Raw genomic sequence first — 16088 nt, forward strand, 5'->3', positions numbered from 1 at the left:
AGATAGGATTAAAAGAAAAAAAGGGGAAAAAGTCCTCCCCTTGTGATGAGAACTCTCAGGGTTTACTTTTTTGACAACTTTCCTGTCTATCCTACAGCAGAATCAGCTGTGGTCACTGGGTTCTGCATCACGTCCCCGGGACTTACTTATCTTGTGGCGACCTTGGTGCCTTTTGGCCGCCCCCCTCCCATTGCCCCTGCCCCACCTTCAGCCTCTGGGAACCACCCAAGTCTGATGTCTTTATGAGTTTTTTTAGATTCTACATATAAATGAGATCATATAAGTATTTGTCTCCTCTGACTTATTTCACTTAGCACAATGCTTTCGAGGTCCATCCATGTTGTCACAAATGGTAGGATTTCCCCATTGTTTATGAATGAATGATATTCCATTGTTTATATGCACCACAATTTCATTACGTGTTCATTCACAGATGGACACTTCAGTGTTTCCACGTCTCGGCTACTGTAAATAATACTGCTATGACCCTGGGGGTGCAGATATCCTTTTCCAGATAGTGTTTCCATTTCCTTTGGATATACTCCCAGAAGTGGAATTACTGGATTGTAGGGTAGCTCTATTTTTAATTTTTGGAGGAACCTCCATACGGTTTTCCACATGGCTACACCCATTTGCATTCCCCCCCACCATGCACAGGGCTCCCTCTTCCCTACACCCTCTCCAGCATCTTTTGTCTCTTCTCTTTCTGATGATGGCCAGGCTGAAAGGCACACGGTGATGTCTCAGTGTGGTTTTAACTTGCATTTCCCTAATGACTAATGATGTTGAACATCTTTTCATGTACTGTGGGCTTTTCATATTATTTTCTTTGGAGAACTGTCTATTTGGGTCCTTCATCCATTTTTTACTCAGGTAACCTGGTGTTTTTTGTTTTGTTTTGTTTCTTTGTATTGAGTTGTATGAGTTCTTCATATATTTTGGATATTAACCCTTTATCAGATACATGGTTTGCAAAGAGTTTTTCCCATTCCTTAGATTATCTCTTCCCTTTTTAAAGATTTTATTTATTTATTTGAGAGAGAAAGAGAGTGCGAGTGAGAGAGAGAGAGCACGAGAGTGGGGTGAGGGACAGAGGGAGAAGCAGACTCCCCGCTGAGCAGGGAGCCTGACGTGGGATTCGATCCTGGGACTTTGAGATCATGACCTGAGCTGAAGGCCGATGGTCAACCGACTGAACCACCCAGGCACCCCCCCTTCCCTATTCTTAAAGAAGGTTCTGAATGGAAAGCAAAAGCTAAAGCTATTAGAACCAATGAGAAAAAAAAAATTAAAAACAGGATTTGTTTTGCCTGGCAGAAGCTGCAGGAGAATTTTACTGTGGCCTTCAAATCACAGTTTCAAGCTACTTATTTAATCCAACAACAATTTATGGAGAGCTTATTACGAGTTAGATATTATGCAGAATGCTATAGATAACAAGGATGAATAAAAGAGACACTGATTTTTGAAGAGCTTCCAATCCTGTGTAGGAGAGAAACAGGTACACTTAGGCCGCCCAGAGGTCACCGAACAGCCCTTCAAGCGATCCTGCCCTCAGTTCACTGCCCGCTCAGCTGAGATCCCATGATCCATCCTGTCTACGCGCTGAACCCTCTTGCCCTCCCACCCCACCTGCCACACAGAACTCCAACTCCAAACCCAACTCCCCACTTCTCCAGGCCTTTAGGACAGATGTGGAGGACTGATAAAGACAGATGGACACCAGGGAGAACTGGTCCTAACTCAACTGGCTGGTCGATGGTACCCAGCAATCCTGTTAGCCTCGTATGCTTCAGACACCAAATCTAATGCGTGTTTTTCCCCCACACCACCCTGCAATTCTGAGACCCCCTGGGTGTCCCACAATTCAACGCAATTCTGACACCATTGCCCTGAGATAGTGTCAGATCCCACAAGTTAAGGGCTGAGTCCTGTGAGACTGCCCACTCCCCACCCCCCAACTCACATGCTAGTCCAGGCTGTCTGTGCTTCTGACCTCATGGCTAAATCAGAGGGTCCTACAACCTCCTCCTCCTCTGGTTTGATTAATTTGCTAGAGTGGCTCACAGAACTCAGAGAAACATTTTACTTAGGAGATCATCAGTGTATTATAAGAGGATATAACTCAGGAAGAGCCAAATGGAAGGGATGTATAGGGCGTGGTATGTGGGAAGGGGGCACGGAGATTCCAGGCTCTCTGAGCGCACCCCTCTGCCAAAATCTACAACTTGGAAGCTCTCTGATCCTGGTCCTTTTGCGGTTTTAGGGAAGCATCATTACATAGGTCTGATTTAAAAAAATTATTGGCCATTGGCGATCAATTCAACTTCCGGCCCCTCTCCCTTTCCCAGGGGGTTGAAACTTTATCACAGGGTTGGTTCCCTGGCAACCAGGCCCAATCTTCAGGTTCCAAAAGTCACTCATCAACATAAGCGCAGGTGTGATTGAAAGGGGTATGTTATGAATATAAAGATGCCTTTATCTGTCTGATCACTTAGAAGTTCCAAGGGTTTGGGGAGCTCTTTGCCAGGCACAGGGACAAAGAACAAGTATTTATTTCTTACTATAAATCACAGCATTACACCCAAACAAGTCATCCTATCCTTCTCCCACGGACTTTAAAAAACTGCCTCCAACCAAAGGAGCCCTTGTGCACTGTCAGTGGGAATGCAAATTGGTACAGCTACTGTGGAAAACAGTTTAGAGGTTCTTCAAAAAATTAAAACCAGAATTACCATATGATCCAGTAATTCTACTACTGGGTATTTCCCCAAAGAAAACAAGAACTAATTTGAAAAGATATATGCAGCCTTGTGTTTCTTGCAGCCTTATCTACAATAGCCAGATATGGACTATCACTCAGCCACAAAAAAAGAATGAGATCTCGCCATCTGCAACAGCGTGATGGAGCTGGAGTGTACAACGCTAAGCGAAACCTGTCAGAGAAAGACAAATACCATATGACTTGGTTCATGTGGAATTCAAGAAACAAACGGAACAAAGAAAAAAGGAGACAAACAAAAAACCAGACTCTCAAGGACACACGACGAACTGGTGGTCGCCCTCCTACTTCCCTGGCCATTGCTTTTGGTCTCCTTCGCTTGTTCCTGCTCTCCCTGTCCTGCCTACCTTCTCGACTGTGTGAGTCCCAAGGTTGTGCCTGAGCCGTCTGTTCTTTTTCGGGACCATTCCCCAGGTAGTCCTGTTCTCTCCCATGGTTCTAAATGCCATTTATATGCCAGGGCCTCCTAAATGGACATCCCCAGCCCTATTCTCTCCTAGGCTCGGACTCGCAAAGCCAACTGCCCTCTGAACGTCTTCACTGCGATGTCTTGCTCGCCAATCCTGCCCTGCCCGTCTTCTTTCCCCTGAGACTGTTCCTCCCCCAAACGTCCCCTCTCGCAGCAGATGGTCCAACCACTGCCAAGTTTGGGCATTCGACCCCAAACTTTCAGGACTCATTCTTGAGTCTTCGTTCTCCCTCTGTCCTCGCAGCCATCAAACTCTCAAGCTTGCCAAGTAAATCCTAAATATATCTCAAGTCCGTTTACTCGTGCCCATTTCTGCTGCTACAGCAGCAGACCCAGCCTGTCTCTTTTCCCTGGAGCGCCGGAACCGCCTGCTGACGGGGCTGCCAGCATCTGTTCTCCTATCCCCTCCATGTCCTCGTCCCGACATCCATGCCGTGGTCAGAGCGACTTTTCTAAGGTAGAAATCTGATCACGTCCCTGCGCTGAGTCAACCCTCCAACTGCTCGCAGGGTAGACATGAATTCCCCACTGTGGCTTCCAAGGTCCTCCCTGATCCAGCCTTTCTTGACTCACATGGGACCCTTCTCTCCGTGATCTCTTCTCTGCAGCCGTACAGAGCTTTCTATGCTTCCAGGTTCTTAAAAGCACCATGTTCTCGAACTCCTGGCTTTCCTACCTACTTTCTCCCCACTTAGAATCTTCCCTTGCCCTCCCCCCAGTGCCCAACTCTTACTCACACTTCAGATTTTTTGCTTAAATCTCCTATTTCAGGGAAGCCTTAAACAACTCCTGTAAAGGACTGTAGTGTGGTCCCCACCCCATTCACACGCTGATGCCCCCCGCAGTGTGACTGTCCTGGCAGAGAGCCTTTAAAGGCATAATTAAGGTTAAATGAGGTCATCAGGATGGGGCCCTAAACCAACTGGACCGTCCGTGGTCCTTGTAAGAAGAGCAAGAGACCCCAGGGATGTGTACACGCAGAGCAAAGACCCCGTGGGGACACAGTGGGAAGGCAGCAGGCCTCCAAGCCAAGAGGAAAGGCCTCGGGAGAAATCAAACCTGCCCACGCCCGGATCCTGCACTTCCAGAACCGTGGAAAGGAAATTTCTGCTGCTTAGTGGTATGTTGTTACAGCAACCCAACCAGACCAACACAACTTGTAACCTGAGTGAGTGTCTCCTGCACTTTGCAAATCTCTCTTCGTATCACATGTCACACTGGAGGCTGGTTGTTCTGTATCTGTCCTCTGCACTGGGCTGTAGACACCAGGAGGAAACCTAAGTCTTGGTTATTGTTACTGCAGTCTCCAGAGCCTAGCACAACTAGATACACGGCAAGAGCCCAGGAAATGAGTACCTAGAACCTATACACGGGGCTACACAAATTTAAACTAATTATAAATGAAATGCCATGAGAAACTCAGTTCCTGGGTAGCACCAGCCACCTTTCAAAGGCTCACGGCTGCGTGCAGTTACCGGTGGTCACAGCGGCCAGTGTAGCCTGTAGGGCATTTCCAGCACCACAGAGAGTTCTATGGGCCAGTACTGGTATAAATGGCACCCAAAGGAACTCTGAGCCTGAATGAAAGTGAGCCAGGTAAAGAAAGATGGGGAGGCAGAGGGAACAACAAAGGCAGCGTGCAGAGCGTGAACCATCGGGAGACGTGTGGGCAACGAGAAGCAGTCTGCTGCGGTTTGCTGAGTGTGAGGTAGGGAGAGGCGAGGGGTAAGGACAAGGTCAGGGGAGGACTTAAGTCCTGAGGAGAGCTTGAAGTTTATTGTGGCTGCAGAGAGGATCCAAGCAGAGAAATGTCTGGGTCAGATTTGCATTTTAGATACATTACTCTGTGGGGAGCGTAAGCCTGGAGGCAGGAACAACAATCAGGGGGTTGTTGAAATTGTCTGGGTCGGAGAACCAGAACAAAGGGAGGGGCGGGGAGGACAGAGCCCGAGAAAGAGCTAAACTTGACGGCTGATTGAATGTAGGCTGAGAGCTGGCAGGAGTCCAGGGTGACTTGGAAACTTCCAGCCCGTGGTACCACCCCCAAGACTAGCCTGAAGGGGAAGGCAGGAGAAGCAGGCTTTACTGGGGAGGAAGACAGGGTGGAGCAATGATCAACTGGCTTTTGGACCCACGGAGTCTGCGGTGTCCGTGGGGTACAACGGAGAGTACAGCGGCCAGAGTCTGGGGCTCTGCAGAGAAGGCTGGGCGGCCAACAGGGATGTGGGGGTGGTGAGTAAACAGGCTGTAGGAAACATCACGTGCCTGGACTACACCCCCTGAAGAGGAAGGTGAGCGGCAGGCTGGCCAAGGCCGGAAGTCCGCAGAACAACATTCAGGGATGGGCGGGGGTCGGGGGGGTGGGGCTGTGGATGGACACAGGGAACAGGTTGTGGATGTGTCTTGTATCAAGTGACCCCAACTATTTTTAAAACGATTTTAATTCTTTGGACCCATACAGCCTGCTGCAAGGAGCAATTTCAACATATTTCTATTTGATGTGTAAGGTTGGTTTGATTGTTGGTTTGTTTGTTTCCATCACCACACAAGCTCCCTGAAGTCTGAATAGGAAAGCAGCTGCTTTGGAATCTCTTGAATGCGATTTGTGTGATCAGAGGATGTCCTCTGAGATCCCACCTGTCTGAGCTGGGGAAGGAGGGGTCTTCCTGCCTAGAAGCGGAGAGACAGGATCATGACAACCATGAACCGTCCATGTAATTAGACCCTGAGGGAAAGCCATTTGATTTTGCCTTTGCAGCTCCAAATCAGAAATGGCTCTGCCCTAAGACGAGGGATTCCACGCTGATCAGCGAGGTTCCTAAATGATCTCGAAGGGAACAGCTAGGCTCTTTTGACCTGAATTCTACATGGAAGGGGATAAAATATGGAGGAGAGCTGTCAGCCTCAATTCCAACCACAATGTTAACAGCTTCCCCGATACCAATTAGCAGCCACAAAATACCACCCCAGGCTCTAATATTACTTGCTTCTCAATACCCTTTCTGCTTAATTTCAATTACATTTTCTCTTAGAGTCATAAACCTATCAGGCAGCCCAGGAACTAACTTAGAGTGATCATTTCTCTCCAGTCACTCCACCTCGCAAGCGTAGAATTTAATTTGTTTATGATTTACTGGTACTTACTGATTTCATCCACATTTTTAAGAAATTTCTGCAAATCTTTCTCGTGATCGTCAGCCATTGTCAACCAGAATACCTGGGGGAGGCAGCATAAGTGATGAAAATTAGTAATAATAAAACACTAAGCAGAATGTGTCAGGCTCATTAGCCTTCTAAAACTAAGAGCCAAGTGATTATTTTTAAGATGGATTTGTGTTCGTAAATGTCACGAATAACAGCAGGGTGATCTATTTCACTCTGACTGCTATTAAGGCCAAGGGATACTCATTATTTGTGGTGATGCTTCTGGCAGGCTGTCAGCCCTCCCTCCACTGGGAGAACTGCTCTGCAAAATGTTCCTCCAAAGCCAACATCCACCGCTGTGATTCAGGGACCTGGAGTAAAGGAGGCCAGGAGGACAGAAGCTGACAGGCTGGCAGGAATGGAGGAGGGCACCAACGCTTGACTTTGATCATGATAGGCCCGCCCAGCCAGAAGCCTGGATCTGGCTGTGTGACTGGTCACCAGGAGCCGGAGAATTTGCATTTAACTGTTCAAACTTGTTTAAAATATAAGCCTCTGGCTTGTTTCTGAGGAGTGAAGAGGAGCTAAACATTGACTGAAGGGATCAGAACTTGATGAAACTGTGCACCGGCCTCTCTTCTCCTCTCCAGGCACTTTAGGTTTATTACTTCTCAGTGGTTTGTGAGTAATCAGGCCTCACGGTATACCCAGGGGTTCCCGAAGTTCACCCACAGGCCATAAAAAACCATGCGAAAACTCATTAAATATACAGACTCCTCAGCTTTAGCGCCAAAGCTTCTCGGTCAACCTGCCAGGGGGCCCGGGAAGGGACAGTTTTAAAACTCTCTTGGGGGTTATTCTGATTGACGGCTAGGTTTAGTCGTAGTGCAGTCGTGTAAGCACCTCTAACTGGAAATTTGAACTCTGCCACAAACAAGGTGGGAGTTATTGGACTCTGAGACTCTACCAGTTACAACAAGCTGTGTGACCTCAGCTAAAGTCACCAACCTCTCTGCGCCTAACTCATTCTATGGAAATGGTAATACGAACCGAACCGAGAGGGCTCCCTGGGGGTTAACTGAAAGCACCAGGCACGCAGTGTGGTAAATGCGAGGCACCCTTATCTACAAAACGGGGGTGGGAACGTGTGGCTTAACTAAATGAGCGATAGGGTACCTTCCAGCTCTAACATATTAAGGCTCCCGCGGAACTGAGGCCCAGTGAAGCGAGCTGACTTGCCCAAGTTTGCCGGCGCAGAAGGAAGGCTCAGCACTGGCCCGGGCAGGCGCAGGGGTATAAGGAGGCGCGCCCCGCGCCGAACCCACCGCGAGACAAGGGACCAGCTCGCCTGGACTCCCCGCCCCGCCCGGCGCAGAGGGGCGGGGCCGACGGCACCGTTGCCCGGCAACCACTCCGCAGCGTCCACCGGTTCCCGTGCCCAAAGCGGAGGACCCAGCCCGCGGCCGATACCGTCCCATCTGGTGGGGCGCACACCAGCGTCCTCTCCTCCGCGCTAACGGCCAGATCAGGACCACATCCCAGGGCAGACCCCGGGCCTCCCCGCCACACTGACCTGACACGCCCAGGGCCGGACAGGAAATGGCGGCTGTGGGCGGGCAGTGACTGACCGGGGACGTGACCAATGGTGGGGCGTGGCCAAGGATCGGGGCGGGGCTAGGGCTGGGAGTGGGCGGGGCCCCGGCCCCGAAGCTCAGGTTCTGGAGCTGGCGCGCCGCCGCTAGTTCTTGGCGGAGCTGGGGCCCGGGCCAAGGATGGGGAGCAGAAGCTCAGAGTGACCCGCGCTGGTCCCTGAGTCAGCACCAGGTTTTCGCCTCTTTCTAATAAGGAGGGGGTATCACTCCCATTAGGTTACTATCCCTGTCCCAAAAAGGGGACAACCTTCAGTGTCCTTGGGAGAGACAGGCTTGGGTATGAATCCGGTTTTGCTTATTGGTAAATGTGAGATCTTCGGAGAGTTATGTAACCCTCTGATCTTCAGTTTCCTCATTTATAAACTGAAGTAATGGCACATAAGGTTTATGGTTAAAGTGCCAGGCATCTAGTCAGTAGGAACACGTGGTGGTTTTTATCCAGGGAATCATAAGATTTGGAGCAGAATGAGACGGTGGACACGTGCACACTTTGAATACAGGCACACAGTTTTAAAGAGATTACAGTCTGTTTTTTTAAAACATAAGTTCAGCGTTGTGTGCTGGGTTAAAAGGGGAGAAAAGCAGGTTTGGGGGAAAGTTCCGACTTGAGCTTAAGCTGATGTTCAGAAACACTTGGGACTTCTTGGCAAATTAGTGAGTGTGTTTCAGAAGCCTGTTTGGTTGGGGCTGAGGAGCCCCTGGGGTTAAAACTTACCAGGAGGGGAGAGGGGTCCAGGCATGGCTGGCTAGATCCAACATTGGTTGAGTACAGTCTGTGGACTCTGTCCTATGGGCTAGAGCTAGAGAAGAGGGGGCTGCTTGACTGAGATCTCCAGAATGGTACACATCACTCCTGCCTGGGGACACCCCGACTGGAGTAGAGCACGAAGGGGCCACGTCGTTCTCTTGGCAGCTGAGCAGGGGCAGCTGCAGTCGGGTCCTTCAGCATATATGTCAGCTGCAGCAGGAGGCAGTGGGACCTGGGGGACCCAGGAGTATAGGCACAGCAGCTGTCCCCAGGGACTGAGATCGCTCCTGAGAAGTAGAGTGGAGGTGTCTGGCAGAGCAGGGTGGCTTGCACCAGCCACACCCTGGAAATTCTCCGAAAGACCCGGGTTATTTACAGTGACCACAGTGACCTGTGGGAACGGATGGAGACAAGAACCAGTGACAGGTTACCGCTATTAGTATCACCCTGTTTTCCCCTCAGGCTGAGAGCTCTTGAGCACACACAGGCATAGTCTCCAACCTCAGGCTCCTTTTGTCACTTTGCGGCTGACATTCTTAATTCCAAGTCACTTCTATTCCACTGCTCTTCATCACACTCCTGTCCTGGACTCCAGAGGGGGCCTGCCCACCACATTCATGTGTCAGTTGTGGGCGGTCTACTGTGTGCCAGCTGCTGTGGAAAGCCCCCCGGGTGCACTTGACAAATGACAAATATTTATCACGTGTTGAATGATCAGGGGCTCTAGAACCAGTCTGCATGTGCTCAAATCTCAGCTCTTCACTTCTTAGCATCTGTTAAAATACTGTTAAGCACCTCCCATGCACATTTACTGAGCTAGGTGCTGGAGAGCTTTCTCTCTTCCCTACTTCTATGACTAGCTGTGTGACCTTGGCAAGGTACTTAATCTCTCCATGTCATAGTTTCCTCACCTGAAAAAAATGAGGATGTTAAGTAGTATCAATCTTCCAGGACTGCTGTGAGAGGCACATGAGTTAATACAGGAGGAGTGTCTAGACAATGCATGCAGCATCAGGAAATGTTATTAACTGTTATTACTACTGCTATGATTTATATGCATTAGACCAGAGGTTCAGAACCTGGACCATGCATAAGAATTACCTGGGGATCTTGTTAAGTTGCAGATTTGGATTCAGCGGGACTGGGTTCTGAGATTTTGCAGTGATGCCTCTCTGTGGACTGTGGGCCACACGGATTAGCACATGAATAATCTTTTCTTTATGTTAGAAGTTATTTTTATAGTTGGGAGTTATTTTTTTTTTCTCCTTGGAGTCCTATTTCCATTTGACAACCCCCCCCCACATACTCAGAATACTACCCTAATACAGGATATTTTTATGTTTGAATGTCTTTTACTGATCACCCCATCCTAATTCTCTGCCACAGAAATATCAACAAGCATTGTTGGAGTGTTTGCTTTACCCACAAGTCAGGGACACAGCCCCTGTCCTCAGTGAATTCACAGTCCAGTGAGGAAGGTAGATGCATAAACACATTATTACAGAGCGGGGTGATAGGCACAGTGAAGGTCTAGTGCTTACGGAGGAAGGACGAGGAGGAAAGGGAAATGAAAGCCCCGTAGGCATAGGAATTTACATGGTCCATGTGGAAGCTGAGCATGTGTGCAATGCTCTAGGCAGAGCAAACATTTAGAAGCAGGAAGCATTGTGCCATGGGTGAGAAAACAAAAGTTTAAGGCAAGAGTGGTGAGGGATGAGCCAGAGAAATGGGTATGGCACAGGATCTCAAGGAGGGAAGCCATAGGAAGAGTGGGAGGCAAGGAGGAGCCCAGGCAAGAGCCGGGCAAAGTACCCGGGCAGGAGAGATGTCAAGGAGAGGGTGAGTGCCTACATGGATCTCTATGGAGCCAAGACCTTGCTCCAAGCCCCAGCCCTCTGATCCAACTGGGTAACTGGACTGTGGATCTCTTGGGAGTAGGAATTTTGTTTTATTTTGTCTTAATGTTCCCAGCATCCTGGCACTTAGTTGGAGCTAAATTTAGATTTGCCGAATAAGTGAGTTAATTTCTTGCTCTGTGTGGAGGAAGATTGGGGAAAGGCTCCAATCTAAGTTATTCCGGATTGGGGAAGGGATGAGTACTTAGTTTCTCTGCATCAGCCTTCCCAGAGAGGTCCATTTTGGAGGACAAACATTGTTACAGTAACAAAATATGTTTTAGGGTAAATCTACTTGACAGATTGATCACTTTAAAATGTCAGAGGTCTTATTAAGTCCTGGGTACTCACTGGGCTGTCTGCAAAGATTCCGGTATTCCTTCTCCCAGGCACATGGTAGGATCTCACTTCCCTGTGACCAGGTGATTTGCCTTGTTCAGTGCTGTGTGGGAAGAAATGAAGGGGGCAGAAGCCTTTAAGAGCCAGTGTGTGACTCACAATATATAGGCAACCCTTTCCCTGCCCCAGCAACCAGGTAGTGGAGGCTGTATCTGCTTGAGTCTGAGTGAGGAGACGTGGACCAGAGATGTCTATCTACCTCTGATGGACATGTAGCATGAGTGAGCAATATACCTTTTTTGTTTTAATCCACACAAATTGTGGACTTGTTTGTTAGGCAGCATGAGACAGACTTTCATGTCTAATACAACCACTCAGACTCTTGCAGTTCACTTGCTACAGTGACAAAATCTAGGGACCGTGGACATGAGCGTGCATAGATTATAATCGTTGTGACTTATGTTTTAAGCGTCAGTATCTGCATTTTCATACACGTCCAAACATGCAGAGGAGAAGAGATGTTTAAATTATGTGTGAGTCACATTTCAAATTTATTCCTCCTAGAGAACCTTCATGAATCACACTTTCCCAATGGCTACTTCCACCCACCCTAAGTCCCTTGTGTGGTACACAAGTTTTACTTTTTCTTTATGTCCTCATAAAAATTGGAGAACATTTGGCCACCTTCCACCATATAGTGTATCAGAGACTTGGAGATTATTATAAGTTGTCTCTTTTCTCTGCTTTTCCTTTTGTGTAAATGATTCTAGCTTTTTGCTTTTTTTCATCAATCATACTTTGTAAGCTCAGGAGAGATAAGAAAAAAATTCCCCCTCCCCCCAAGGACAGCCTCATGTGGAATAAAGGGATCATGCGTTTGCCTGCTGGAAGTATAGGGTGCAGACAAGGTCAGCCCGGAGCCAGGAGCTGCACTGTGAAGGTGTCCTGTTGGACAGAACCCCTCATGTAGATGCTGGGACCACAGTTCCTTTGGTAGCTTTGGCCTCAGGTTTTAGCAGGGGAGGAAGCTGATGGAATTCGGCACTGTTTCTTCCCTCCCTGAAGGGAATTCAGAAATCACATTTGATATTTCCCCCCCTCCACATATGTCCTTTCATTAAAAAGAAAAGACTAGCTAACGTGTTTGCTCCTTGGTCTTACCCTTTTCTCTTTCAGTGCCTACCTGAATATGGATGAAGAAATGACTTCAAGATCTAGTCACAGATTTCGTCTGTGTGTCCACAGAGGGCGAGAGTCTTGCCTGGGGTGTCTGTGTGTAATTAACGATGCCACAGTTATTAACAACAACAGCAATGGCAACCGCGTGACCGTGACCGGCCTCACTCAGTGGCTGTGCGCCAGGCGTCGCGTTCAATCCTTTCCTTGCATCGGCGAACTTCAGTCTCTCAACAGCCTGGCAAGGTCTTACTTACTCCCATTTCACAGATAAGGAAATGCAGCCAGGGAGGTGGGACTCACCAGAACGCAAGTCAAGATGTGAACCCTGGTCTGAGTGGCCCCCAGCTCCCTCTCCCCATCTCACCACACTGCCCCAAGGATCACCCTTTCCGGAGAGCTCTGTCTTCAACTGCTGAGGTCCGCGGCCCTCCTGGGAGCCTCAGGCCCTAGCTCTGCCTCCTGGATGTTCCTTCACACCTCCCTACAGGAGGCTCTGTCTGCTCCACAGGCTGGTCCAACCATCCAGACGTGAGGGGGGCATCTCACCTACAGCCAGAGGGCCGTGTCGCCTACTCCAGCAAAAACAGGGTGAGTCCTCTGCCTGGAAAGGGAAGGGGCGTCAGGCACTTAGCACCGGGTGGAACCCGGGGCCTCCCCGCTCCGCCTAGTGTGAAACAGCACTGCCACCGTGTGGGCAGACTGGCTATGCTGGGGCAACCACGGAGGCTGAGAAAGTCAGGGACCCGGCCACTTAACCCAGCGGCCAGGCATTTAGTTAATGTTTGCCGAGCACCTCCTATGTGTCATGGACTTGGCTAGGTCCTTCTATTAATGCTGCCGCTGCTGAGTTTCCTTCTCTGGATGGCGAATTAAATGATGGCGACCATCAAGGCTCTAGTGAATGTTTGCGTTTATTCCTCATTTACGCGGGGCGCTTCCGTCTGGGTGTGATTCGTGCCCCTCGGAAATTATAAAGAGACGTCAGCTTTGGGCAGTGGGATTTCCTTTGCCTCCAAGGTTTTGGGGACAAGAGGGCACACGGAGAAATGTAGGACTTAGGGTCACTTACTGTCCTAATACAGGCTCCATCTCAATTGTTAGGAAAGAGCGGAGATAGGTATTTCTACCACGTGCCTTTGCTTCTCTTCGTATTAACAGGTAGATAGTGTACTAAAACTCTATCCTAGAAACTTAGAAAATAGAGAAAAACAGAAAATTATGCCTGCCCTCTTTATGCTGACGTTATCACTACTAGTATTTTGATGTATTTCCTCTCTGCCTTTTTTTCTGCATTTTTTTGCAATGACGTAACCACGCTTATATTTGATTTTTTGTTTTACTTTATTGTACAGCATGGCATCATCGTAATGATAATAGTTGATCCATTTCGAGCACCATGATGTCCCAGGCTCTTTACTAGAGTCTTTGAATGTCATCTTATGAAGCCATATAGCAATCTTAGGAGACGGTATTATTATCCCTCTTTTAATAGACAAGACAACTGAGGCTCGGAGGGGGTCCCTACATCTCTTGCTTCTCATAAGTCTGTGCCAGACCGCTGCATTGTTTGAGTAATGCTCATTTAATACCTGCATTGCCTTCCATGTGTCCATGCGCTGTGCTGCACCTGACTCCTTGCCCTCCTTTTAGATCTTTAGTTGCTGCTAATCTTTTTTTTTTTTTTTTTGCTGATGTAAATATTCTTCCACAAGCCTCTCTAAAAAGAACTTTTTATATATCTAGGATTAATTTCTTAGGGTGGCTTTTCAGAAGTGGGTTTCTCAATCAAAAGTTTGAACTTTTTATGGCTGTGGATATTTTTGAATTGCCTTTCAGTGGGGTTGCACACATTTGTACACATTAGCCCTGTAACCAGAAGTGTATAGAAATGCGAATCGCACAGCATTCTCACCAGCACTCTGAGTGTTGCTTTTTTTTTTTTTTCACTCTAAAAGATGATGGGGGCATCTGGCTGGCTCAGGGAGTAGAGTGTAGGACTCTTGATCTCAGGTCAGAAGTTTGAGCCCCACGTTGGAGTAAAAGTTCACTGGGAAGAAAGAAAAGATGATAAATGGTCTGATAAAGAAATCTGTGAAACGTGGATTGTTTTGAATGTCTTTCATCATTTTACTTCTCACCACTGTGCTGGCACTTCCTGTTTCCTTTGCATTCTGAGAACATCTCTACTATCTTGGATCCTTATAGATCAGAGGTTCTTAACCTGGGGTCCAGGGACTCTCCCAGGGGGTGTGTGGATAACATTGAGAGAGTCTGTGAACTTGTTTGGGAAAAAAAAGTCTTTATTTTTATAAACTTGTCACTGAGGTAGCGCTCCTTCCATCCCATCATGAATGCAGGCAACAAACCGTAGTAGTGTCAACGGGAGCTGCGATATTGTTTATACTCAGCAACACTTGGAAATTACAGTGGTTACTAGACATGCGACTTAGAACGTGTGTTTGGATGTGTTGATAAACAAACACATTTATTACCACATCACACATTTGTTTATAAAATATTTTGATAATTACATTTCAATATCATTGTTTTCCTTTGTAATCCTATGGGTTTTTTTTTTAAATAAATACATTAAATTGTAAAATGCTATTCTGAGAAGAGATCCAGAGGCTTCACTTGACTACTGGTGGGGTCATAGCAAAAATAAAGTTGAAAATTCCTGTCCTACAAATTTTCATTATAGAAGAATTCCAAATAATTACATACTACAGCTCCAGGGAGAAGTCAGTTTCTCTCCCCTGCGTGTTCATTGGACTCAGTGATTCACTTCTCAAGAACAGCATATAGAAAGGGAAATAGTCACTTCACAGTTGAGAAACCGTCAGACACCTCCTTATCCAAGTGACCAAGTTCAACCTAACCAGTGACAAGTCATGTTGATATCTGCATCCATGATATGATACAATGACAAGGGCAAGGGCACTTCGTCTCCGTGACATTCTCTCCTCTCAGTCCATAACCCAGATCTAGCCATGAGCAAACACCAGACAACCCAGATTCAGGGATATTCTCCCGAATACCCAATCAGTATTCTTCAAAAGGGTCAAGGTCATGGAAACCAAGGAAAGACTGACTAGAGGAGCCTCAGGAGACAGACTAAATGCAACATGCCCTTCTCAGCCACTTGCACTGCTGAGGCGGACAAGGTGTGAGATGGTCGTGGTACATCTCATGCCAACAAGCAACGAGGTACTAAAAAACCATGGGGTCGGGTGCGAAAGATACAGAAGCCAGCTTGAATGGGTTCTCACTGAGTGTCCAGACAAAGGACAATTTGAGCATCAAGATAAATAATGAGAGTAACAACCCACTGAATGAAATAGAAAACGATTAGTTTACACAGTTACAAATAAAGGATAACTCAATAAAGAGTTTGCTAGGCATGGGATATTTACAAATTTAAAAACCTCCCCGTATACAAAGCCCTCAATTAATGATGTTTACTACAACAATGGACAAATGCTTATTAACTACAAAGGGGAAAAGAGGAACTTTACAGTGGAGAGGCTTGGCAGACATCACCTTAATTAAGTGATCAGAGTGGACGTCCTCAGATACAGTGGAATGGAAATTGTATGCCACCTTACGGGATGTGGTGAGAAAAACCCATTACCACCTCTGTGATATCCCTAATCAAAGAGGCATTGCCTGACTTGAGTTGTAAGAAAATTTCAAACAAACCAAAATCAAGGGATATCTTACAAAAGAAATGGTCTGTACCCTTCAAAAAGATCAAGGTCATGGGGCATAATAAAGGATAAATCTTCTGGATTGAAAAAGACAAGGGTCATCATGAAGCTAAATGAAATGTGGATTCCTGGAGTAAATGGTGGGCACACAAAAATGATTTTCCTTTTGCTTT

General features: G+C 47.4%; 1 protein-coding gene across 1 annotated transcript in view; it reads right to left on the reverse strand.

The window, feature by feature from the left end:
- TTC12 (tetratricopeptide repeat domain 12) overlaps window positions 1-7987 on the reverse strand; it is a 42520-nt gene extending 34533 nt beyond the window's left edge. Inside the window, exons 1-2 of the mRNA XM_028106054.2 lie at window positions 7969-7987; window positions 6396-6468 (exon numbers count right to left, since the gene is read on the reverse strand). Coding sequence (XP_027961855.1) covers window positions 6396-6453 — 58 coding nt within the window. The 5' untranslated portion in view covers window positions 6454-6468; window positions 7969-7987. The remainder of the gene's footprint in view (window positions 1-6395; window positions 6469-7968) is intronic.
- Window positions 7988-16088: the final 8101 nt, after the last annotated feature.

The sequence above is a fragment of the Eumetopias jubatus genome, unplaced genomic scaffold (assembly GCF_037043125.1).
Source record: "Eumetopias jubatus isolate StellerSeaLion01/CBP00866 unplaced genomic scaffold, mEumJub1_p1.0 scaffold_13, whole genome shotgun sequence".
NCBI lineage: Eukaryota > Metazoa > Chordata > Mammalia > Carnivora > Otariidae > Eumetopias > Eumetopias jubatus.